The sequence below is a fragment of the Xenopus laevis genome, chromosome 2L (genome assembly GCF_017654675.1).
Source record: "Xenopus laevis strain J_2021 chromosome 2L, Xenopus_laevis_v10.1, whole genome shotgun sequence".
In the NCBI taxonomy this organism is placed as follows: domain Eukaryota; kingdom Metazoa; phylum Chordata; class Amphibia; order Anura; family Pipidae; genus Xenopus; species Xenopus laevis.
Genome location: NC_054373.1, coordinates 64,462,337 through 64,490,026, shown reverse-complemented (window position 1 = coordinate 64,490,026; position 27,690 = coordinate 64,462,337). Strand labels below are relative to the sequence as shown.

Here is a 27,690-nt window from a genome sequence, read left to right as displayed (position 1 = left end):
CAATTTTATATAAACATTTACAGTATATCATTGAAACTATAAAGTCTAGACAAACATTTTGCCAATTTATAACTTTTTACAATCATTACAAAGTTATGGCACATTATTGAAGGAGCCTCCCATTCCCCACTCCCCAGAATCTCTGGCTTCCTGGGTGGTGTCAGTGAGAAAGGTTTGAGTGACAGAGCAGAGTGATAGCTGATTTGCTGTGGCGTGCCATGGGCCCCCCAACAGCAACATGTACCAGAGGAAGTAAAGGAATGGAACCAGGCTGGGCTGGGTGCTGATGAAATTGCACTTGTACATATAACAGTAAAGAGACTTGCTCTATACCAGTGACAGTAACACATCTCATACTCATCAATTCTTACACCTTCTAAAAGCCCAGGACAGCTTAAACTTTGTTTTCTCTTTATTATGACTATTGCAGGATTTATAATATCTTTGAAAACTCACTTACTTATAACTAGGAGTATTGAAATGAATAACACATTGCAACAACATTTCTGAGGTAGTATGGCAGCTCCCACAGAGTGTCGAGACAGCAGATGTCTCTTAAAGAAAAACAGTTTTATTTCAGCCAGCAGCAACAGGTTGAAAACCAAAGTTTTCCCGCATAAACAGATCAAAACAAAACAATAGCTTTCAGCAGCAATAGCAGTTCAATGGTGTGTGTGTGTACAGGCACATAGACTCTGTTTGTTGGGTTCACAGACACCTCTCTATGTCTCAATTAGAGCTCTTCTGTAGACTGACTAATCAGGCTTGATTAGGCAACTGAGGCTAATCAGGCCCAGATTGTCAGCGTGTATTTACTCTGCTTCAGGGAGGGATTTCTGCCCAGCCCATTAGGCCTTGGGAGAGGCTTAACTGTGCTGGACATTAAATAAAAGCAAATCAAAGAAACCTTTGCACAAACACGTTATTCCTTACTAGACATGCTGACTTGCATAAGCAAAATGACTGATGTCTGTCAAGAATGGCTGGACCACTACTCTCTGCTCAGAACACAAGCTGTTTGTCAGTACTGGGCCAAGTTAAGCAGATTCCCATTCATGATAGTTCCCCTTTAACTTGAATATTTCAGAAACAGTTCAGAATCTTTAATTGACTATATTTAGAAAACGTCTTTTTTCAGTATGACGTTTTAAATTTAAATTTTTGCGACAGTTCCCCTTTAAATAAAAAAATCCTAAAGCAGTAAGATTGCTAGCTCTCAAATGTAATTGAAGTCAATTGGATATAAAACATATCACGCAATATTTACACACAGTATAGCTTTGCATATACTTCAATACATCAAACCTATTGTTTCTTCAGAATGTATAAAGAAACATATGAAACAATTGTATAATATACTTAATATTTAGGTGTGTGTAATATATATGTATATGGTATATAGATAATATAAATATTCACTGAGAACATGGATACCATTTCTGTACAATTTTATCTTAGGTGTCAAATGAATGTTTCACATTCTAATTAATAGACAAAGCAGTTGTCTTCTTGATATCCTAGTAAGCTGAGGTTTGGTTTACAAGCCAGTTGAATCATGGTGGGAGGACCACAGAGTAAAATGAAGACATCATCAGCTGGTTGTGGGAGATGTGCTTGAATCATCTCACAGTTAATAAAACCTTCACTGTACTCCCAACCTTAGTAACAACATAAAAAAGTTGTAAGAGATTAAGTATATGGAATTTGTATTGTATTTCACATAAATGCATTTATAAATTTGTTGTTCTATTAGGTGCTATTCTTTTTCATGAGTAGTCTTATTGGAATATTCCCCTTGAGAAGAATCCCTTAGATTTTTAAAGAAAATATGAGAAAGACCTGCTTATGATGGAGACCCATGCCTAACCCGGCCACACCCAATTACGTGCTTTCTTATCCTTATTCATCTCAACCCAACCCACGACCCACTCCCCCACGTAGACCAGAATTGACATTACATGAACTGGAAGTGGTGTCACATACTGAAGGAAACAAGTATATTTTCATTTTCCCCCAAAACTGGTAGCCTGTAGCCCACCCCACTGCAGTGGGTACCCCTTGGACATCAATAAGCTGAGGATGTCAGTGAGAAGGGGTATGATCTTTAGACATTTCTAAAGACCTCAGGTATTCCAGTATGGCTAAGGTGGGGTGAAAATACTAGATCCTCACAAGCATGTAAGACTTAATTTCCCCATATAATTTATAAATGATAATCCACCATATCCTTGCATACACCATAATGCTTAGTTCCTGTTATATTCAGCTATGCTCCCGGTCTGTGCCCATCCCTCTATATTTTTAATAAATTTCATGAATTTGGACATTCTGGCATAAGGAGAGAAATTTGAAGGTATTGACATTATATAAAGTTAAAACTCAATTTTTCAGGGAACCATGGACATTACCTACATTTAGGGGGTCATTTATTAAAGTCCAAATGCCAAAAACTCAAAAAATTCAAGATTTATTATACCCCAAGGATGAAAAATGTCCGACCTACCGAGGTTGTATATACAGTAAGTCAATGGGAGAGGTCCCTATCCTATTTGGAAGTTTCTGTGGTCTGAGCTGGAATTAGCCCGAAAATCTGACTATTTCAGACTTTTTGGGAAAAAATTCTAAAAAATCGGGGTTTTCAAGAAAAGACCTGAAAAAATCGAGTGATTTCTGAAAAAACTCAAAAAAATTGTACAATACGGATTTCCCTTGATTTTTTCTTGTTTGTCCCCCATCTGATTAAATAGTGTTTTTTTCTATATAATAAATAAGGTAAAATCGTGTATTCTTGTTTGGTCTGACTTTTTTATTTAAATAGTCAGAAAAATTCAGATTTTTATAAATAAGGCCCTAAAAATGGAAGATGGCAATGATTCAACATCCTGCCACTTGTTTTGCTAACATTTTTGACACAAACAAGTACGATTTGTATAGAAATATGGTAGTTTACAGTCTCCATTTTCTAATTTCTTTATGGCTGCATTGATAATTAAAAGTATGTATGCCTTTTAAAAATATTACCCAGCCTACATGCAAATTAACAGGATCCACAATAAGCATGAGCTAACCTACCACTATTTCCTATAGTAAAATTGAATCTAATTAAAATATAATTACTACCTAAGCTTAGGTAATAATCTGTGGATTCCAGAAACTTCATTTGAAAATATCACACGCAGCATATTAAAGGGACTGATTTTCAGGTATGGCATACAAGATATGTCCTGCCAATGCCTGACCTGGTGAACATCTCAAATGTGCAAAACCAGTAAGGCAAAAGATGATAAAGGTTGTAGTGGGATTAAATCAGATATTTAAAAAACATCCATATTACAACAAAGCATGATTGGGAAATGAAAGTTTCACTGTCAGGATAGCTTTATAATTCTTGTCAGGTTTAAAAAAAGTTTTTTGGAAATTTTTATAAAAAAAATCCAGCATCAATTCTGCAAAAGATGCTGCTTCATGCTTTGCACATCTAAGGTCTACCATCATGGGACAACATCTTTTAAGGCAATTTAATAGAAGGAGCTAGGTTTGCCCAGGTTTAGTAGCCCACTGGATGTTTGTTTTCAAACAGCTGACCAGTACTGATGATTTATATGGGTTACTATACAAGTAGCAAATGATGCACCTTTTAACACACAATCTGATTTGTCTCATTTAGTTGGCAGCTGTGCAGCAGTATAGAATAATATTTTGTAAGTAGACTGCTTTGACTAATAGTTGGACCCAACCTACATCTCATATAAACTGTTAATATAATGTGAATATTGTATTTCTGTTGTGGTACTAATAAGAGTGAGAAACAGCTAGTGTAAGCAAGGGTGATGCGCCCATGGTGCGAGTTGAGAAACTCAATTCAGGTAGCAGAGCCCCACTGGTTACCAGGGGTGGCAAAAATGAGTGTTAATCAGTTAAAAGTCAAATCAACCTTACTGAAGCTTTTACTGAATATCTTTTTACAGGTGGTGATGTATCGGAATAAACACCTTTAAGGATAGCCACATAGACATAACGCTACTGTATATGCAGGCACACCAAGACATTAGGTAAGAGTAGTAAAATATAACTTATAAGCCTTGTATGTTGTATGCTTCTCTCATTATGGGATTTAGAGGCAGATTTATCAAGGGTCGAAGTACAAAAAACTTCGAAATTCAACCATCGAATTCGAAGTTCTTTCAACAAATTTGACAATCCTACGATCTAATAAAAATCGTTCGAATCGAACGATTTATAGCGATCGATCGAAGGATTTCTATTCAACCAAAAAAAACTTAGAAAAGTGCTCTGGAAGGTCCCCATAGGCTAACATTGCACTTTGGTAGCTTTAATTTGGCGAAGTATGAAGTCAAAGTTTAAAGAGACAGCACTTCGATTATCGAATGGTCGAATAGTCGAATGATTTTTACTTTGAATCATTCGAATCAAAGTCAAATGGTCGAATATAGCCTATTCGATGGTCAAAGTACCCAAAAATTTACTTCGAAATTCGAACTTTTTGAAATTCGAACCATCACTCGAGCTTAGTAAATCTGCCCCTTAATGTACACTATGGTAACTTGTAATTGTCTTAGTTAATTGTGGGAATAAAAAACTTTTATGTCCATAAGTTACCAGAGTCCTTTATATGTTATATGCTGGTCCATAGCAAGGGAAAGTCTGACAGGTTACAGTCGCAAACCCGGTATCTAGAGCGGGGGGGTTTATATAGTGGTTCATGGTCAAGGAAAGTCAGACAGTTTAGAGTCGCAAACCCGGTATTTAAAGGGGCTTTTTACATCACCTTTTGATAACTACGACCCAATGCATGTAGTTCTTTCTTTTATGGTCTTAAAATATTTATTGTATTACAGCTTTGTAATATATTAGTGGATACTTTACAAATATGTTCATTCACAATATACTTCTATTTTGAGGAGGCCAAAGCCATTTGGCTTTTTATTAGAATGGACTTTTATGTTTTGAAATTACATGAATACTACTATCTATTTTTGATGCCAGGCTACAATATATGGCAATTTCTCCATTAAAACTGTTCATTGGTTGCATCCACATACAGGTCCTCCAGATGAACAAGCTGGCCTATAGTAGCTAGTAGCTAAGGAAACTGTCACTTGTTCTTATGTATACAGCTATTCTAAAAAAAATTATATAATCATACTGTACCTTCAGGAGCATTTTCCACAGCAAACCAGACTTTAAAGCGGCCAGAGTGTTTACGCTCCAGCTCCTGGAGTTCTTCGCGAAGAATAATATCATTCTCTGACTAAAAAAAGAATCAAATTGATATAACAAAAAAAAGGCAAGAGATCAAAACACAATTATGTGACTAGCAGGGGTGCTTCGCCAATGAGGCGAGTTGAGGCTGTCACCTCAGGCGGCAGCACCCCACTAGGTACCAGGGGCAGCAAAAATGCTGCTCCTGGTACTTTAAGAGCGAATTTCCGGGGGAGGGGGGGCAGCAGCAACTGCTGCTGCTTCAGGCGGCACAGGGGCCAGGATCGCCCCTGGTGACTAGGTGTTAAACATTGTTCCAGTGGACACACGACTTTAAATTATTGAATCTGTGCCGTTTCGCCGAAAAATTTGTGATACGCATTGAAGTCAGTGGGCATCAAAACGATTTTGATGCGAGCAACAATTTTTTATTTGTTGCGGCAGATTTTTCGCCGGCAGTTTCGCAAATTTATTCACTGGAAGCAAACACAGAAATTCACCACGAATTAGTGCCTGCCGGATTTATTCGCCTATCACTACTTTAAATGTATAATTATTAAACTAACCTTGTTGGCAAACAGTAGGGAGCATTCAGTCAGATCATCAGGGTCTTTAAGTATTGTCTGTATCAGCTGCACCATGGGGGTGATACCTGCAAGCACATGAAAAATATAAGGAACTTGATTGCTATTTGACTTTTTTCTTACCATACAACAGGATTCAAAGATATTGTCGCCAATTTCAGAATTCCTCAGATGATTTTTTTAGGTTTGGGAATTTTCAAACAAATGCGAATCCACAGAACTGGATGATTCCATCGGCTAGCAGCTTCTCATTCTTAAATGGATACATTACATGCAGAAAAATGAATGTTGCACTGGCTATTAGAATAATAATAATATAATAATATATAATAATTAGAAAACAAAGGTGAGAACTGTTGAGTTCCTGTTGTACAGTGACACTTTTTTTTACCTGAAACGGTAAAGTCAAATAGTACTATTAGTATTTTGGTTGCAGTGTTTTCATCACAGTATGAGAATTGCTTTTAAATGTTCTTATGTTTACAATGTTATCTTTTAGTACAGATTATTAAACATGGATGAAATGCAGTATGGTGTTCCTATCCCTTGGAACTCTGGTTTTTGCAGTTTTCAATTACTATGTTAATCGTCAATACTGATAATTTTCATTTGCTACACATGATATGAACAAATTACTGTTTATCCCTTAGGCTTGACACAGGATTTATTCTATATTTTATGTATGTGTAAGTATTGTTATGACATGGTATCAACTGTTCATTGAGCACTGTGGGTAAGGACTGCAATGTTAAGGTGGCCATACACGGGCAGATTAACTGGCCAAAAATCGGCCAGATATCGATTGGTCAAGTTAGATTTTTCGTACGATCTAGGACCGAATCTGCTAGTTGATGCAGTCCTGCGACCCGTCGTAGCCCATTCGTAGTATTGTAATCCGATCGTTCGGCCCCAGGGCCGAATGTTTGGATTCATCCGATATTGCCCAGCCATTAGTGGGCATATCGGGTTAAGATCCGCTCGTTTGGTGACCTTGCCAAATGATTGGATCTTATATTGTATGGCCACCTTTAGTGTAGAGTAATGTCTCCCATTCCTGAGATTTCCATATTACTTATAGTGTTCCAGTTTGCATTTTCCAGATACTGGGGTCTTTAGAAGGGTTACAATTCATACCTGTTCCTCCTGCAATCATTCCAACCTGGCGTGCAAATTTCTTCTCAGCAGCAGATTTCTTGTTTGTTTGAATTTCAAACTGACCTGATAAGCACAATACAACCTGTTGGAGATCAATACTAAAATACTATAATGTACATAGTTGGTACCATAAATGTATCTGCCTGCATCAGCAAATCAGCAGCCTATTGTTCCAAGTATGGTCCCAAAGTGGTGCCCTCATCTACAGAATTCTGATTGGGGCTTGCTCCCCAATATACAAATATACAATAAATGTATAAATGTATATAAAGACAATTTTTCACCTTCCACTTCATAGCCAATACCCACAACAACCAATTTAGTCTGGAGGAGTATGTCGGTTGCTAAATTCAGCTGTTTTTGGCCAGTTTAAGATTGTTGATAAACTTGCTATATGTTGTTTAAAGGGATACTGTAACAGAAAACAGTTTTTTTTGCAAAACTTAATAGTGCTGCAGAATTTTGCATTGAAATCTGTTTTTGTGCAAATAGTTTTTTTAAAATTTAATTTTGAAAGTTGGCATGGGGCTAGACATGATGACCATTTCCTAGGAGCTGCCAACCATGTGACTGCTACACTGCAAATTGGAGTGTCGGATGACTGGTGAAACGTCTTCAAGAAAAACACAGCAAGTCCAGTTGATCTGACTTATTTCTACAGATACCATGACTTGAATGAATCAGAATCTTCAACATATAGCCCCTCCCCCCCAGCAATCAGCAGCCTTTCAACAGAATAATGAGCAGCTATCCAGATAGCAGCTACCTGACACCTGTGCTAAGAGCTTCACGAGGAAACTTCAGGTGACTTCGGAAACCGAATCACCTCAAGCACATTGCTGCAGGCGATTTTTCATTTTAGCAGGCGGAAGGCCGGGGGCAGGCAGATCGGGGAGATTGTCGCCCCAAAGAAGAGGCGATTAGTCGCCAGGCGACTAAATCTCCCCGAATCTGCCCGTGTGCTAAAGCCCTAAAGGATTTGTTTGCTTTTTCCTGATTGGGTGCTGTTCTCCTGTGTACCACTAGGTGGTACAACTTATTACAAATGATAAGGGGAGAAACAATAGCTGTCTCAAAGCAGTTCCATCCTGAACTGCTGGCTCCTTCTCAAAGCTCAGAATCAGGCACAATGCACTGAGATGGCTGCCTCCACACCAATATTCATTTGTTGGTTTAAGAACAACATTTTAAATGGTAGAGTGAATTATTTGAAATGTAAACAGTGTAATTTAGAAATAAAAAGTAAACCACAAAATTCATGACCGAATCCCTTTAATGTGTACCAAAATTGGCCATCATCATCATCATCATTTATTTATATAGCGCTGTCAAGATACGCAGTGCTTTACTGCAGTTATAGCAAACAGGGAATAAATAGTGGATAACAGACAAGGATTACAGAGTACAATAGGGTTTACAAACTAAAAGGTAAGGGTACAATTGAGACATTAGGATTGTATAAACACTTTATGATTAGTTAAGGTACATCGAATAGGCCTCTTTAAACAGATGGGTCTTTAAGGAGCGCTTGAAAGTTTGGAAAGAAGGAGAAAGTCTGACAGCTTGTGGCAGAGAGTTCCAGAGAAAAGCAGAAGCCCGAGAGAAGTCTTGTAGACGAGAATGGGCAGAAGTGACCAGAGGAGAAGTGAGGCGAAGATCAGAAGCAGAGCGTAGGTTTCGTGAAGGAGTGTATTTGGAGATTAGAGATGAAATATAGGGAGGGGTTTCATTATTAAGGGCCTTGAATGTGAGTGTAAGTAATTTGAATTTGATTCTAGAAGAGATTGGGAGCCAGTGAAGGGACATACATATGGGAGCAGCTGATGTTGAGCGGCGAGCTAGATGAATGAGTCTAGCGGCCGCGTTTAGAATAGATTGGAGTTGTGAAAGGTGACTTTTTGGAATACCTGTGAGGAGTAAGTTGCAGTAATCAAGGCGGGAGATGATGAGAGACTGAATCAGTGTTTTAGTTGATTCTGAACAGAGATATGGTCGTATTCGAGCAATGTTGCGCAGTTGAATACGGCAAGATTTTGCAAGTGTTTGAATGTGTGGTGAAAAAGACAGATGAGAGTCTAAGATGACTCCTAGGCAGCGTGCCTGTGTGGTGGAATGAAAGGTGGTGTTGTTTACGGTGAGTGATATCTGAGGGACAGGGGAAGATCTTGGAGGAAATATGATGAGTTCTGTTTTAGAAAGGTTCAGTTTCAGGTGGCGCTGTGACATCCAGGAGGAGACAGCAGAGAGACAGTCTGTGACTTGGGAAAGGACAGAATTAGAAAGATCAGGAGTAGACAAGTAGAGTTGGGTGTCATCAGCATAAAGGTGATACTGAAGTCCAAATGACTGAATGAGTTTTCCTAGTGAAGTTGTATAGAGCGAGAACAGCAGGGGGCCAAGAACAGAGCCTTGAGGAACTCCAACAGAGAGTGGGAAAGTAGTAGAAGTAGAGTTAGAGAAGGAAACTTTAAAGGAACGGTCAGACAGATAAGATGTAAACCATGAAAGAGCAGTGTCCCGAATGCCAGATGAGTGTAGAATGTCAAGGAGGAGTGTGTGGTCAACTGTGTCAAAGGCTGCAGAGAGATCTAGAAGGATTAGAATGGAATAATGACCTTTAGACTTTGCCAATAGAAGATCATTGGTTACTTTGGTGAGTGCAGTTTCAGTCGAGTGTGATGGGCGGAAGCCAGATTGCAATGGGTCGAGAAGCCATATATGGAGCACTATGCAGGTGCTATCTAGTCAGTGTTTTGGCCCCTTGGGTGACACTCAGTCAGTTAAAAAATCCTGATTACTCCCTGCAACTAATTCAGACCTGGCAAGAAACCAACTCTGTTATAAACTTTTTTATTAAAATGAATATGTTAATGGGGTATCCCCAGAAATACTATAATTTAAAACTCACACTTTAATCAGTCCACATTAACCATATTTCGCAGTGAATCCAAATATTTCTCCAGGAAATAAATTGTATATACATATATACATAAAATTATTTAAAGGGGTTGTTCAATTTTTAGTATGTTTTAGAATGGCCTTTTCTAAACAACGTTTCCAGTGGTCTTTATTTTTTTGCTATAGTTTTATAATTATGAGCTTTTTTCTTCTGCTGTTTCCAATTATAAAATGGGGGTCACTGAACTCGACAGCCAAAAAACCATTGCTCTGTCAGGCTGGAATGTTATTGGAACTTTTTATTATTTATCTTTTGATTCAGACCCTCTGCCATTCATCTTTCAGTCTCTCATTCAAACCACTCACAGGTTAGAGCAGGGGTCAGCAACCTTTACTATCAAAAGAGCCACCTCTTCCACTAAATGAAAATATTCTGGAGCCGCAAAACATGACACAGCTTATAAACTTTTAAAACTATTAACCTTTTTTTAATTTTAACTATTACAACAATAGAATACAACAAACAGTAGCGTAGTGTGTATGTGTGCGAGGTCTGTATAGACGACGTGACAGGCAAAGCTGCAAGAACAGCAAGCAGAATGAAGAGCCGCATGAGGCTCTAGAGCCGCGGGTTGCCTACCCCTGGGTTAGAGTAAATTGGACCCTAGCAACCAGATATCTGCGGAAATTCCAAACTGGAGAACTGCTGAACGAAGAACTAAATTTTCAAAAACCACAAAAAATAAAAAATGCAGACATTGCAAATTGTCTTAAAATGTTACTTTCTACTTCATACTAAAAGTTAATTTGAAGATGAACTACCCATTTAGGGGCAGATTTATCAAAGGTCGAGTGATAGAGTATCTTTTACCTCAAATGAACTTGAATGACCTTGAATGACCTCAAAACTCATATGGTTTCTTATTTAAGAAACAACTCGAACGTCTAAAATTTGAACGAATATAACTGACCCAAAAACTCGAATCGAATTCGAATGGAACTCGATTCAAATTTTTACTTGAACGTCAGGAAGGCTATTAACATCTTCAAATGGGTCAACGGATCTCTGCCATTGACTTCTACGTGAACTCGGCAGGTTTTAGGGGGCATCGAATCGAGGGTCGAGGTAGGCTAAATCTCGAATTCAAATTAGAGTTTGGATTTTTCCCAACTCAAATTTGTGAATTCAACTCGAAAATTCTAATTCAAATTTAACATTCAAAGCTGCCCCATATGTATTATCTACTTATATTCCCTATTCAGGAGTAGAATTAATGTTACTGTTCTGTAAATGTTTAGTAACATAAATTGGATACTAATTTATCTTCATTTTTATTTTTATTCAGTGGAATCAGCCGTGTTGCTCTGAAGCAGAAACATTATCCAAAACATTTATTACTCTCTAAATTCATAATTTGAATCAGCAAAGTTATTGCATAAAAACCTTATTGGAATAATGTAATCATTTAGTACATTTTTAATAGCCCAGTGCAACCAATCAGCAATAAGCATTTACTGGTCACCTGCTTGTAAGAAAACAGCTAATTGATTCTTGTGGGTTACTAAGGGCTCTTACAGACGAGCGTTTTTAGCTGCGCTCCCCTGCGTTCCGTTTTTATGTGTTCAGCCGCAGGGGAGCGCAGGAATAGATGCATTACATTTTTTCCAATGGGGCTGTACCCACACCGGCAGGTGTAGGCACCGAACACAGGAAAAATGCAGCATGTTGCGTCTCAACCTGAGTTTGGCGCCTACACGCGCCTGTGTGAGTACAGCCCCATTGGAAAAAATGTAATGCGTCTATTCCTGCGCTCCCCAGCGGCTGAACGCAGAAAAACGGAACGCAGGGGAGCGCAGGTAAATACGCTCGTCTGTAAGAGCCCTTAAACAGATTAACTTTGCCCCCTCAGATCAGATATGCCTTGTCTTGTCTTGGCAAGTGTACCAAAAAACTCATAAGATGTTAATAGCATATTGCTAAAATATTAAATTACCTTGTAAAACTAAATCCTTTAAATGAGTGACATTATTAATCATGATTATGATTAACTGTTTTTATTTGGTAAAGAACACGTTGTTACCTTTTCCGTTATATGCAAGAAGCCCTCTTGGACCTTGGAATTCAATTACATCTCCTATGGAAAGATTATCCAGGTATTGCGACATCTTGCCTCCTTCTGGGAATGTGGGATTTTCACCTCTGTAATATATCTTTAAAATATAATCAAAATTAGCTAAAAATATTCCCCAGTTTTCTGCTACCTCAGTTTTTTCAGCCAGTACCCTCTGGGAAGCCCGTAACCCTGTGATCAGAGGTCTGCTTATTCAAATTGGCTGCATTGAAGGAAAGCTAATTTGCATGGATTTAATACCCATACTTAAACAGTGCCGGGCCAGCCTGGCCAGGTGCCCCAGGCACATAACCTGCTTGCACATGCACTAAGAACACTTGTGCATGCTCGAAAAACCGTGCACATATGGTGGTACATATTGTAACAACTTCTCCACAGCTTACAGAGAGCATGCAGGAACTACATAACCCACAATGCATTGCACTATGATATTCTGATCCTTATTGAAATCACACGTGCAGGTAATTTTGGGGTTTGGAGGATGCAGTCTAAGGAGAGCTGGCTGTTGATACAAAGTAACAGAAGTCAGCCAGCTCAGCATAGTAGTCAGACAGATCAGCATTCAGCAGAAAAGCAGGGGTTAGGCTTAGGGAACTGCAGAAATCATGAAAAGTCTGCATATTGTTTAATTGATGTACTGTATATTGCAAAGTTGCTTGAAATTATGTTTACTTATCAAAAAGCTCATGTTATGATTTTGTGGAGTTCCCCTTTAACAATAAATAATCTGTAGGAGACAGACCATTCTTACTACGGTTTCTGTTTTTGAGATCAGTTTTCTAGTGGTTTTTTTTAGCATTCAGTTTTAGTTTTAATTTTACAGTTGCCTTGGTATTTCATTGCTGCAATAGCTTAATAGAATTGTTTTCTTTTTTGTGATAATACAACCTTTTATGATATGAATATAAAATATATATATATATATATATATATATATATATATATATATATATATATATATATATATATATATATATATATATATATATATATATATATATATATATATATTGTAGAAGCTGGGGGGGATATATTGTAGATGACCGGTATATATCCCCATTCTTTAGGTTTTAAAATTACCTCTTTAAAAGACACCATGGGGTTAACCAGCCAGAGGTGGGCTGGACATCCAAGGGGTGTTTAATGGAGGTGAGCAGCAGGTGAGAGGGGGTGTGGAAACTCGCTGCTGTGTTAAACTGAAAAGTTTGGTTTTCATGTGTGGCTACTCACTGTGGAGTTGGAGAAAGTTCCTTTCTAAAAGACTAGGGAGTTCACTCCCGGCAGACTGGACACTGCAAGTTTTCGTGGCAAGTACTTGGCTCTTTTGTTGGGACTTATTTTGTTGCTGAACTGAAGCTGTTTTGATTTTTATGCCACTGCTTGTCTGTGAGAGATTTATTTGAACTGAAGAAAATAAAGTAAATGTTTCCCTTAACGTGGAGTGGCCTGCATGTTTGGTGAAAAAACCCCGCTGTGATCCCCCAAACATCACAACTGGTGCTCGGATGCGGGCAGGCACTACCGAAGGGTAAAGACATTTTTTTTTCTCTCTGACTGACATTTAAAGAGCCAGTAACCCATTTTGCTAAGATGGAGGAACTGTTGCAGCAACAGGCTCGAGCTACAGTTCAGCTACAGCAGAGCATGGTCGTGCAGCAGCAGGCTACAGATGCTCAGCAAAAGAGTTTGGAGGCCCAGCTATCGGCCATGGTGTCTCAACAGCACTCCACAGATGCTCAGTTGCTTGCTTTGCGAGAGTCTGTAACTTTACAAGCCACCGCCTTACACAATGCTACAGTTGCCCAAGCCAGGGCATTGGCTGAGGCTGTAAAGCAGTGTGCTCCAGGACGGGAGACCGTTGCCGTGGCTCAGGAGAACCAGGTAACCACCCGAGCAACTCATTTTCTCCAAAAGTTGAGTCCCACGGATGATGTGGAGGCCTTTCTTACCACGTTTGAGAGGACTGCAGAGCGAGAAGGGTGGCCCCGAGATAAATGGGCTGGCCTAATAGCTCCATTTCTGTCTGGCGATCCACAGAAGGCGTATTATGATCTTAACCCAGATGACGCCATGAGTTATGATCGGCTAAAGGCAGATATCCTGGCCCGCTTAGGGGTGACCACTGCAGTCAGAGCCCAAAGGGTACACAGGTGGAAATATCAAACCAACCTACCACCTAGGTCACAGATGCACGACCTTATCCATTTGGCCACCAAGTGGCTGCAACCCGAAGATCTGAATGGACCCCAGATTGTGGAGCGAGTTGTGACAGACCAGTACCTTCGGTCCCTCCCCGTTGACCTACAGCGTTGGGTGAGTCATGGGGACCCCAAAACAGCGGATCAGCTGGTCGAGATGGTTGAGAGGTACACGGCTACCGAGGAACTACTTGCTCCCAACCGTCAGCGACCATTCGCCAGTTCACGTCCGGAGAAATCTACACCGGCCAGGAAAACTTCCCCGCAGAGTCCTAGGCTTAGTGTGAAAGAAAGTGGAGAAGTGCCATCACCGGCCCAACAAGGGGCACCAACAGATACCTCTTCACCCTGGAAAGGGGGGAACGTGCAGTGTTGGAAGTGCCAAGCCTGGGGGCACACTAGAGAACAGTGCCCGTGGAAAGACGAGACCATGGAGTGTGGGGCTCTCACCCAGCTTTCTTGTTATGTACAGAAAGTTTACACTGCATGCCCTGACTTGTTTGAGGGGCAATTTGAGTGTGATGTTTACATCAATCAGGTTCCTGTCAAGGCTCTCCTAGATTCGGGGAGTATGGTAACCCTGGTACTAGACAGTGTTATTGGAGAATTCGAACCAGCAGCCAAATCACTCCGGGTAATTTGTATCCATGGGGATATCCGGTCCTACCCGCTAGTCCCAGTGACCATCACTATTGCCGGTGAATCCATTGTGCATGAAATTGGGGTGGTGAGTAAACTGTTGCACCCCGCTATTTTGGGACGTGACTTTCCAAAGTTCTGGGACTTGTGGGAAAGTGTGGGGAAGGAAACCACTGACTTGAGGGTGGGATTGGGTCCCCAAAACCCAAGGGATGTGATAATTGATATACCCAGTGATATTGAAAATGATGTGATGTATGATTTTCAAAATGATGATGTGTCACTGCCCCAAACTCAGGAGAAAAGTAATAAGGCAATAGAGGATCCCAGTCAGAAGACCGAACTGTCCTCTGAGGGGGGGATTTCTCTCCATTACAGGTAATGCTAGGGGAGGATGATGAGAATGATTCATCAAATCCCGTATCTCCTGATCTGGATGTGTCAAGGGGAGCCTTTAGCACGGCCCAGATGCAGGATCCCACCTTAGTTAATGCTAGAGAGCAGGTGGTGGTGATAAATGGTGTTCCCCAAGAACCAGGTGCAGATAACCGATGGCCACACTTTGCTGTAAATAGTGATCTGCTTTATAGAGTCACCAAGGTCCGTGAGGAGGTTGTTGAACAATTGTTAGTTCCCCGGCCATACAGACGAATGGTACTTGACCTAGCGCATAATGATGCCCTGGGTGGTCACTTGGGGGCAGAGAAGACCGAAGCAAGAATCACAGACCGGTTTTTCTGGCCAGGTTTAAAGTCTGAAGTAAAAACCTACTGTGCGTCCTGTCCCACCTGCCAGTTAACAGCCCCGGCTTCCCATTTTCGTAGCCCCTTGGTGCCCTTACCCATTATCGAAGTACCATTTGAACGTATAGCCATGGACTACTCCTTGGCTATACTCCCCACAAAAGTGTTTTGGAATATGTCTCTCAAATGAGGGAAAGAATTGCAGGAGTGATGCCACTGGTTAAGGAACACATGCAAAGTGCCCAAGAGGCTCAGTGCCGGGTATACAACCGGTCCGTTAAAGTGAGGCAATTCCAGGTGGGAGATAGAGTAGCAGTGTTGATTCCCACTGTAGAGAGCAAATTCTTGGCCAGGTGGCAGGGCCCATTTGAAATTGTAGAAAAAGTGGGTGAGGTGAACTATAAGGTTCACCAACTTGGTAAGAGAAAGCCCTACCAAATCTATCACATAAATTTGTTAAAGCATTGGAGGGATAGAGAACCAGTTTCGGCACTGGCTAGTGGGAAACTTGAGTCTCAGGTTGGTGCTGACAGTGTCCGCGTGGCAACAGCATTGTCAAAAGCTCAGACCCAGCAAGTCAGGGAGTTTCTGCAGAGAAACAAAGATATTTTTTCTGATTTGCCTGGGATCACTAATGTCATAGAGCATGACGTAATTACAGAGCCGGGAGTAAAGGTGTGTCTCAAGCCTTACCATATTCCAGAGGCTTGCCGGAAGGCTGTCTCAGAGGAGGTAAAAAAAATGTTGGAATTAGGAGTTATTGAAGAGTCACAGAGTGAATGGTCGAGTCCTATTGTGTTGGTACCCAAGCCCAACGGTACTCTGCGATTCTGCAATGATTTCCGAAAGCTCAACGAAATTTCCAAATTTGATGCCTATCCCATGCCCCGGGTAGACGAACTTATAGAGAGGTTGGGTCCTGCCCGGTATATCACCACTTTGGACCTCACGAAAGGGTATTGGCAAATACCCCTAAATAAGGCAGCAAGGGAGAAAACTGCATTTTCCACTCCAGATGGCCATTTTCAATATAGGAGAATGCCCTTTGGTTTACAAACAGCACCCGCTACGTTCCAAAGGGCAATGGACAAGCTTTTGAGGTCCCATCACAGGTACACCTCCGTTTACCTGGATGACATTGTCATCTTTAGTAGGGACTGGGAGTCCCATTTGCCTAAAGTTCAGGCAGTTCTTGACTCCTTGAGAGAGGGAGGATTCACAGTGAACCCAGAAAAGTGTGCCCTAGGTATGGAAGAGGCAAGGTACCTTGGGTACATCGTTGGAAGAGGGCTAGTAAAACCCCAGTTAAATAAGATAGATGCAGTCCAGAACTGGCCCCGCCCTAAAACAAAAAAACAGGTACGAGCCTTCCTGGGAATAGTTGGGTACTACCGTAGGTTTGTCCCCGATTTTGCCACTATAGCTGCTCCATTAACAGACCTGACCAAAGGTCGTAAGTCAATTATGATTGAGTGGAACACTGATGCTGAAAAGGCCTTTCTGGAGCTCAAGTCCGCACTTTGTAATCACCCCATCTTGGTGGCTCCAGATTTCTCCAAGGAATTTATTGTCCAGACCGATGCTTCAGATGTAGGTTTGGGAGCTGTATTATCACAGGTCATTAATGGGGAAGAGCATCCCGTGGTGTTCCTCAGTAGAAAGTTGACTACAGCAGAGAAAAACTATGCAATAGTTGAGCGAGAATGCCTGGCCATCAAGTGGGCCTTGGACTCGCTCCGTTATTACCTTTTAGGTAGAAGGTTCAGGCTGGTTTCTGATCATGCCCCACTCACATGGATGAAGCAGAAAAAAGGGGCAAATGCCAGAGTAACACGGTGGTTCCTGGCACTCCAGGAGTTCAAGTTTAGGGTAGAGCACAGACCCGGAAAACAGCACCTGAATGCTGATGCTCTTTCCCGAGTCCATTGTTTGGGCTCTTCTGGTGCCTCCACCTCCCCTGGGTTGAGGCAGAGGGGGAGGATATGTAGAAGCTGGGGGGGGGGATATATTGTAGATGACCGGTATATATCCCCATTCTTTAGGTTTTAAAATTACCTCTTTAAAAGACACCATGGGGTTAACCAGCCAGAGGTGGGCTGGACATCCAAGGGGTGTTTAATGGAGGTGAGCAGCAGGTGAGAGGGGTGTGGAAACTCACTGCTGTATTAAACTGAAAAGTTTGGTTTTCATGTGTGGCTACTCACTGTGGAGTTGGAGAAAGTTCCTTTCTAAAAGACTAGGGAGTTCACTCCCGGCAGACTGGACACTGCAAGTTTTCATGGCAAGTACATGGCTCTTTTGTTGGGACTTATTTTGTTGCTGAACTGAAGCTGTTTTGATTTTTATGCCACTGCTTGTCTGTGAGAGATTTATTTGAACTGAAGAAAATAAAGTAAATGTTTCCCTTAACGTGGAGTGGCCTGCATGTTTGGTGAAAAAACCCCGCTGTGATCCCCCAAACATCACAAAATATATATATATATATATATATATATATATATATATATATATATATATATATATATATATATATATATATATATATATCTGTTTAAAAAAAATATAATTAGTAATTTCTTAATTTCAAAAATTAAAATTCATAAAATTTTTTATTACTGCTGTCCTATAAGCACTGCAATGATTTTATTGTTGTTTATTGTTATTTAACCCAGACCGCCATTATATTCATTATAGTCCTATCTTCTATATCATGATATTGTGAGTGAATGGCATCACTTTACTTTAGCATGATGATAAAATTACCTTTACCACCAGATCCACAAACCCTCTTTTATCATCAGTAGAGACTGGAGTGTACGGCCTCACTACAAGACTCCCATTGATTTTAGCTGAAAGATACACATGTTTGCCTGAAAAGAGACAAAGTGGTGGTTTGAATATGTAGTAGGTCTAATGGATTTTTACCATTTATTCATTATGTTTTTTATGATTTATGAATGTTTAGGTTTAAGACTAAACAGGTAGCATTTACTTGTCAGATGCTTAAAAAAACATTTGATTCGTAGCCATGGGTGACTAGAACTGAGCAAACATTGTGCAATTTATTACATATGGGGGTGTATTTGAAGTTGTCATTTTATATAATGCATACATGTACGTCTATATATTCACTTCATATATAGGCAAAAGAGGAGCTGCAGGCAGGCCCGGATTTGTGGAAAGGCAACCTAGGCCTGGGCCTAGGGTGGCAGGATTTTAGGGGGGCGGCATGCTGTCCAACCACACCCACATTGGTCCAGATGATGAAAATTTGCATGAAAAAAGGGGAGTGAATAGGGGCAACAAACGACAGTGGGCCTAGGGGCGCCCACTATGTAAATCTGGCCCTGGCTGCAGGTCAGTACCTACTTTAGAAAAGAAGTAAACAAGTGATACTAGAGGAATTAGACAAAAGCAAAGTCAAGTAAGGCCAGTTCAGTTACTGAAATCTGTTACAGTCACTTATTAAAGTCAGGAAAAGCTGGGTCATACCACTGGCATAACTACCTATACAGCAGACCCTGCGGCCATGGGGGGGCGGGACCTGGCAATGGGGGGGGCAGGCAACAGGGTGGACCATGATGTTGGCTGCATTATAGGTCCCCCCGACCCATTTTTTACCTTAAAAATATTGTTGCTGTGTGACCCTGGAGGTGCGACGCAAGCAGGTTGGGAGGGGGTCAGAGCAAGGGACTGCTTGAACCGGGCCCCCTCAGTAGACTTTTTTTGGCTGGGGTGCCCAACACTACCAAGCTACACCACTGGTTCACCGAGGTATAGTTTACAGGGATAAACAAAAACACTTAGAGGTAGATGTATCAAGGGTAGAATTTCGAAGTAATGGGAGTTTTTTTTGAACTCCCATAACTTCGAAATTCGAATAAAAAAGACCAACTGAAATGCATTAAAAAAATGGAAGTTTTTTTTGCAGGTGAATAAGCTGTATTTGATTGTTCAAATCAAAGTAAGATCGAATTAGTTTCAAAGTATTTTCAGTTGACTCCATATAGGTTCTAGGAGTCCCCCATAGGCTAAAACAGCAATTTGGCAGGTTTAGATGGCGAATGGTCGAAGTCAAAGTTTTAAAGAGACAGTACATGATAAATTTCGATATTCAAATATTTTTTTCAAATTCAAATCAAATTTGGACTAGTCTGTTGTCGAAGTACACAAAAATAGCACGGAATTCGAATTTTTTTACTTTGAATTTTCAATTCGACCCTTGATAAATCTGCCCCTTAGAGCAACATTTAAGAACGTTCAAGCATTTGGCTAGTAAAATCATGCAAGAGTTCTTAAACTCTCACATGGTTTCCTCATTCGAAAACTTCTTCATCATGCCACTTTTTACCCTGAGCAGGTATTTAAAAAAAAAAAAAAAAAAAAGCATGGCATCTAAAACCTACACCTCACATGTTTTTACTAGTCAAATGCTCAAGCCCAAAGTCTAGGAAAAGCTGGGTCATACAGAGAAAATAAAGACAAGAGTATCATCTAGGACATCACTAATTCTCACTAGAAAACTATAGAATCTTTTTGCTCAGGCAACAAGACTGAGGGGACACAGTCCATAAAAGGCCTCTCACTCTTTGATTGATTGATTGAGGAATTTACCTCTTCCAGTGCTGGAAGGAATTCTAGAGAAACCAGGAGGCTGCCAGTTTACTTAATAAAAAAGTTCATTAGCTCATAATAATTTTGAGTCTCACCAGATGGAAGTCCCAAGGTATGAAAAATGGATGGAAGTGCAAATCGCATTCTTCGAGTATTGTAGTTTATAACCTGTTGTAAAGTGGAAACATTTGTAAAAGCCAATATGTGAAAGAAAAAGCTTCAAACTTAGAACATTTTACCAGGGCTTTTTTTTTCCATTCTCATTTCAATATAGATTTAAAAAAACGGTGTTGTAATAGCATATTTGGGAATGTTTGTGTGCCTCAACAAGTATTGTGTTACCAATTTGATACACAAAATAAGGCACATTAACCTGTTCACTGCCAGCTAATTTGGTCACTTGGTCAGACAGTTCTTGAATATTTTGTGCTCTTTCACTTTAGGGGCCCTTTAGTTTACCCAGGAAATATGTGTATATATATATATATATATATATATATATATATATATATATATATATATATATATATATATATATATATATATATATATATATATATATATATATATATATATATATATATATATATATATATAACCTTAGCTTATAAAATGAGCAGGGGGTAACTCTACTTTTGTAACAAGAGGTAAACTTCTAAATGTCTAAAAAAATAATCCATAATGTGAACACATATATCAGAAACATAATTTGCATGAAAATACAACTGATATGGAAAATCCAATGTCCCTGACATGGATATTTCTGACTTGTATAGGTCAAAAACTCCCAGCAGTACACAACCAAATTTCCAAAGCTCTGCTCCAGAAATCTGCATACTTCAGATATCAAGGCCAAAAATTCCATCAGAAGTAGGTTTACCTTAGCAAACCATACATTTTTGCAAAAACACATTCTGACAAATCCAAAATACGTAAATATGTCCTTTTACTCTAATCTACCGGGTCACTGTGCTTTCTGACGCTTAACTGATTTTGATAAAGTTCTTAGGATTTTTTGAAAAATCTCCTACAGGTTATTAGGTACCAAAATAAATAACCTTTAAAATAAAGGTCAGGGGTCCACTGAACATTTTGATGCCCAATGTCCATAGGTTTACCTAAGTATGTGGCCTGTAGGACCCCCAAAATGAAGACACTCCATATGAGCTATCATTTCTGTCATTTTAGCTACTGCAAAATCAACACAATTACAGCATTTTATGTGGTGTAAAGCTACAAAAAGGTACACTAACTTTAGAAAGTCATTATTTTTGGAAAGTACACAATCCTCCGACCCTAAAATGGGTACATGAGTCTTTCTACTCTAAACTATCAAACCCCAAAGCTTTTCTAAATTTGGTGATTTTGATGACATTTCCAAAAATCACCTCAAAGCTTCCACGCTGCAGCATCTATACCAAGATAATGCATCCTAAATATAAACCAAAAGGATCTACTGGACAGTTTGATACCCAATGTGTATGGCATTTAGAGGGCCCAATAATTTACCTTGGGAATACTAATTTCATGGCTTATATTTACACTAATTCATAAACACACCACCAGTTTGATATGTGGTAAAAGCTACAAAAAACCTACAGTGACCTCTGAAAACCATATATTTTTGGAAAGTACACATTCTGATGAATACAAAATGGGTAAATATGTCTATCTGTTCCATACTACTAAATGGCAAAGCTTTCCTAAATTTATAAATTTTTCCAACATTTCTGAAAATCACCCTAAATATGAACACCAGAGGTCTACTGAACAGCTTGATGCTCAAAATGCATAGATATACCAAAGTACCAAAGTATGTGGTATGTATAGACCCCAAATGAAAATAGCGCATATGAATTTCCAAAGTATGTGGAACAGAGTGCATATGCATTTTCTTGCCTGCCAACTCAGCTTCTGCAAACTGAGAAGGTTTAACTAAGTATGTGGCATGCAGGGGCCCAAAATTTACCTTGGAAATACTAATTTCATGGCTTACATTTACACTAATTCATAAGCACACCAGCAGTTTTACATATGCTAAAAGGTGCAAAAAACATACAGTGACCTCTGAAAAACATATATTTTTGGAAAGTACACATTCCGTCAAAACGCCATGGGTAAAGACCTCTTTCTACTCCAAACTACCAGTTTTCTTAAAGCGATTCTGTCATGATTTTTATGGTGTAGTTTTTAACTTAAATTACACTGCAAATAATTCACTTTACCATTTAAAATGCCATTCCTGAACCAAAAAGTATATTCTTTTGTAGTTGTAATATTGGTATACAGGCAGCCATCTCAGGTAATTTTGCCCGGTCATGTGCTTTCAGAAAGAACCAGTGCTGCACTATGGAACTGCTTTCTGACAGGCTATTATTTCTCTTACTCCAAAGGAGTAACTGAAGGAGTTGCAGTGAGACATGGATTTTTACTATTGAGTGCTGTTCTTATAGCTACAAGGAAGCTGTAATCTGGTTACCTTCTCATTGTTCTGCTGATGGGCTGCTGGGTGGAAAGGGAGGGGGTGTTATGACTCCAACTTGCAGTGCAGCAGGAAGGAGTGACTGAAGCTTATCAGAGTACATGACTGGAGACACCTGGGAAACAATATGTCTAGCCCCATGTCAGATTTCAAAATTAAATATAAAAATCAGTTTGCTCTTTTGAAAAACAGATTTCACTGCAGAGGTCTGCTGGAGCAGCACTATTAACTAATGTGTTTTGAAATAAACATGTTTTCCCGTGACAGTATCCCTTTAAATTTAGTGGTTTATATAACATTTCTGAAAATTGCCTAAAATGTTGCAATTGCTGCATTTATCTTACACAATTTTATACATACATACATACATACATGTCACCCTAACTATGAACACCAGAGTGTGTTGCTCAGTATGCATAGCTATACCAAAGCATGTGACATGTACAGACAAAGGAATATAGTGCATATACAGTTTCTCACCTACTAACTCAGCATCTGCAAACAAAGGCCCTACCTGCATATTTTTTTTATGTAAGACCCCCTAACTGTACAAATTATATCAGTGTCCTCTTGTCACACTTCTGAAGCTGTAAGACCTGCAGTTTTTATATGTTTACTTACCAGTGGCTTGTGAGCAACATGTTGGATGGCTTGGATGTTGCTCCCAGTGGCCTCAAAGGAGGTGCTTCTTTTTGAATTCCAGACTAAGAGAAAAGTTTTGGTTTCATATAAAACCAGGTGTACTGCCAATAGAGCCTCCTGTAGGCTGCCAATCCACATAGGGGCTATCAAATAGCCAACCACAGCCCATAATTGTCACCCCCAGGAACTACTTGCATGCTTTATGTTTGTTTGTGTGTTGCTCTCCGACTTTTTATTTATATTTGAATGTGGATCACAGGTAAAAAAGGTTGGGGATTCCTGCTCTATACATTCTATAATTTGTTATATAATCCTGGCTAAAAATATTAGCACCTATGCACTTTTTATAAATAAGTGGTGAATTGTATGGCATGAGTGGGAATTGGGGAAAATATAAATTCTATGATAGTCATATATGAAATTTTATTGTTTGCATTGGAACCAGTGGTGTAACTAAAGAGGAAGCAGACCCCGCAGGCTTAGGGGGGCCCTGGGAAATGGGGAGGCCTGGACCACTGGTAGGGGGGCCCTGGCGCGCTTTGGTTATGCCCCTGAAAAATCTGATAAATGAAAATCTGGTAAACAATAAATCTCCAGTCATCTGCAATTAGAAGGGGCTTTATGGTCGGAGATTAAGGAAGACCCAACTGCTGATGGCCAAACACACCATAATACTTCACACTTCAAAAAGTAGCCATAAATGGTTAAAGGCAAGACATTGGACAGTTTTGAAGAGGTCAATGAGTCCAAATCTAAATCCTATTAAACTCTTGTGGAGAGGCATCCCTCAGATCTAGGGCAATTAAGTGCAAACTGTCAGTATAGAGATGACAAAAGCTTGTTCATTGGTAGTACTTCATTTTAACTATTCTTTTCAAAGTGTTTGTTACTAAATATTAGGTCTAGCGTGCCAGTGTCATTTTTTTGTAATTTGAAAAGGTATATGTTAAGATCTGAATGGATATGTAATCATAATAATGCAAGGAGTTGTGAGACCTTGTTTTTTAAACTTTCAACTATTTTTGTAGTATATACATTTTATTTTAAATTATTTGAATAAATCTAATCTTTTGGCCACAATTGTATAATTATATATATTTGCTTGTAAATTTGTGCTGATTTTATTTAATTTTAATTTGTTTTTACATACTCACTGATTTATAAATAAGACGTAATTTGTATTTCTTGTTTGGATCCAGTAGGGTGACATATTTCCTTTTGTGTAGTATAAGACATCCAATAGCCAATCCAAATCCAGTCAGCATCACCATGCCCATTGCTACAAACATCCCTTTGACCTAAAAGAAAAGGCATGCAGAAGTACCTTAGATCAGCTCTCAAGACTCCAAACTACAGGTAAGTGATCCATTATCCCTAAAACCATTATCCAGAAAGCTCTGAATTACAGAAAGGCAATTTCCCATAGAATCCATATGAATTAAATAATATAAATGTTAAAAAATTTCCTTTTTCTCTGTAATAATAAAACAGTTACACAGTTACACTACAGTATCTTAAGGGGATGCTCAGTGGGCATGAATACTGTATATGACCACTATAGTTTCTTAGACAGGTTGAAGGACTGATTTATCAAATAGTCGAACTATGGAATCCAGTGTCAAAACGTAGGTACATTAAACGGAAATATATGAATTGAATAGCCAGGTCTGGATTTGTGGGCAGGCCACAAAGGCCTGGCCCTAGGGTGGCAAAAATTGTGTGGTCTGCTGCGGGGAGTTGAGAAACATGCTTCAGTTGGCAACTCCCCTACGGTTACCACGGGCAGCAAAAATGCTGATCCTGGCAGCTTTAGGAGTCCTATTTCTGTCTTTCAAACTGGAAATTTAGCTCTTCTAGTGCATATAGCACAACTGTTCTTCTCTGCACTAGCCATGTTGGACCCCCCAGACCTCCTCCGGTATGGGGGCATCAAAAAAAATTTCAAGAGCCAATATTTTGACACTCCTAGGGGCAGATTTATCAAGGGTCGAATTTCGAGGGTTAAAAAACCCTCTAATTTGACCCTCGAAGTAAAATCCTTTGAATTCGAATATCGAATTCTTAGGATTTTAGTGCAAAAGGTTCGATCGAACGATAAAATCTTTCGGATCGAACGATAAAATCGTTCGAATTGAACGATTCGAATGATTTTCAGCGATTGATCAAATGATTTTTATTATTATTTAGGCTAACATTCATTATTTATTTATTATTTAGGCTAACATTCAATTCGGTTGCTTTTAAGTATTGAGTCTAAGGTTTTTTTAAAGAGCCAGTACTTCGATTATCGAATGGTCGAACGATTATTCCTTCGAATTTTTCGAATCATTTGATTCGATCAAATTCGAACTAATTTGACCGATTCGATGGTCGAAGTACCCAAAAAATTACTTCGAAATTCAAATATTTTTGGATTCTAACTATGCACTCGAGCTTAGTAAATCTGCCCCCTAGTGAGGAAAGCGCAATTTCACTCTCTGCACCAGCGATGCACCAACACAGAAATTTTTTTATGGAGCCCATTCCAATGATGGCCCAGGGTAAACATCCCTCTGCTCAACCTTAATAGTTCACCTTTGAATTAAATGATGATGTAGACATCATAGTACATTGATATTCTGAGACAATTTGCAATCAGTCTTAATTTATTTTGTGGTTCAGTTAACCAGAAAAAAAAATTAAGACCATATGCCAATTAACTAGGAATAGGACATTCTACTAAAAGTTAACCTAAAGGTGAACCACCCAGCCCAATTTAGCCACACTCTAAAATAAATAAACTACTAACGTATTCATAGATTAAGGTGTAAACACATTATATAAAAATACATATAAAGTTCTTAATTGTACCTGAATCCAAGCTCAACATTGTCTCATACATATTATATTAGCCACAGATACATGTACACTTACATGCAAACACAGACAAATAAAATCACAGAGACGCATGGAAACACACACATGGAAACAAGCAAATGCATTTTTTAAAAATATAGCTTACCTGCAGATGCCCCATAGTTGTAATAAATCCCTTTGATATATTCAGAATCTTTCTCTATTTTAAAGAATGATGTCTCCCTGATAGCGTCTTAGAAGATTTCTAGAAATACTCTCAGCCTTAATAAAAATGAACCAGTGAGCCGCAATGAGCCAGCTTATTAGTTTGAACTAAACTATAAATAATTTTATGAATAGCAAGATAGACTATAAAAGTCTTCGACAGTGAATGTCTTTAAATGGAGACAGGACCCAAGATTGCATGTAACTAAGAGCATGAAAGCGAATTAGGCAGTAGAGTGGGACAGTGTGCCCCTCCCATGCAGCTTGGGAAGGATCTTTCTGTCATTTTGCATTGATCTCTGTCAGTCTGTGTAACTAATAGAGATGCAGGAAGGGAAATAACCACATTATTCTGATGCCACCAAATAAAGCAATTGTTTGTAATAACATTTTGGAGCAACAAAAAACAGAATGTTCCTACATATTTTAATACAACTTAATTTCTGGTAATGATGTTTAAACATAGTCAATAACAGAAATATATACAGGTATAGGATGCGTTATCTGGAAACCCGTTATCCGGAAGCCCATTATCCAGAAAGCTCCGAATTACAGGAAGGCTGTTTCCCATAGACTCCATTTTATTCAAATAATCCAACTTTTTAAAAATGAAAGCAAACCTTGGAATTAGTGCCAAGCCTAGACTTATGGTACAGGTATGGGATTCCTTATCCAGAAACCTGTTATCCAGAAATGTAAAAAAAAATATTACCTTTTTCTCTATAATAGTAAAACAATAACTTGTACTTGGTCTAAACTAAGATATACAGTAAATAATCCTTATTGGGTTTATTAAATGTTTAAAATTATTTTCAAGTAGATTAAAAGTATGAAGATCCAAATTACAGAAAAATCCCTTATCCAGAAAACCCCAAGTCCCGAACATTCTAGATAACAGGTCCTGTGTCTGTAGTTTCAGGATTCACAGGCATCCATGTGTAAAATAACTTGTAGTTCGTCAGAGCAGGCTACAAGGCACTTGATGCAAGTTATTAGGAGCAGGTATGGACATGAAGTACCACACTCAATATTACATCCATTATAGTACTTTGCTCTTGCATTTGTAAATGAGCCCCATTGCAATGTCATTTCTATTATAATACAACGTGATAACTAAAAACACAAGGGGCCATTTATATTAAAAAATGCAGTTTTTAAAGTGCAAGAAACTGTCGCAATTGGCCGATTTTTGCACTTAGCAAACTGCATTCTGCTCTTGGCCGCTTGCCCTATAGCAGGTGGTAAAGTCAGAACTCATCTGTGCCTCCTTCTCGCCATGGATATCCCATCACAATGAGCAGACTGCAGATTTCCCCTGGG

At 39.2% G+C, this 27,690-nt stretch overlaps 1 protein-coding gene across 1 annotated transcript; it reads right to left on the bottom strand.

The window, feature by feature from the left end:
• Positions 1 to 1,382: 1,382 nt before the first annotated feature.
• Positions 1,383 to 26,473, bottom strand: cyb5r1.L (cytochrome b5 reductase 1 L homeolog). Its single transcript, XM_041581955.1, has 9 exons — positions 26,312 to 26,473; positions 24,465 to 24,608; positions 20,282 to 20,354; positions 18,336 to 18,442; positions 11,942 to 12,071; positions 6,942 to 7,025; positions 5,790 to 5,875; positions 5,173 to 5,272; positions 1,383 to 1,658 (listed from the first exon to the last, which is right to left on the bottom strand). The coding sequence occupies exons 1-9, from the start codon at positions 26,324 to 26,326 to the stop codon at positions 1,486 to 1,488; spliced, it is 912 nt and encodes a 303-aa protein (XP_041437889.1). The 5' UTR covers positions 26,327 to 26,473; the 3' UTR covers positions 1,383 to 1,485.
• Positions 26,474 to 27,690: the final 1,217 nt, after the last annotated feature.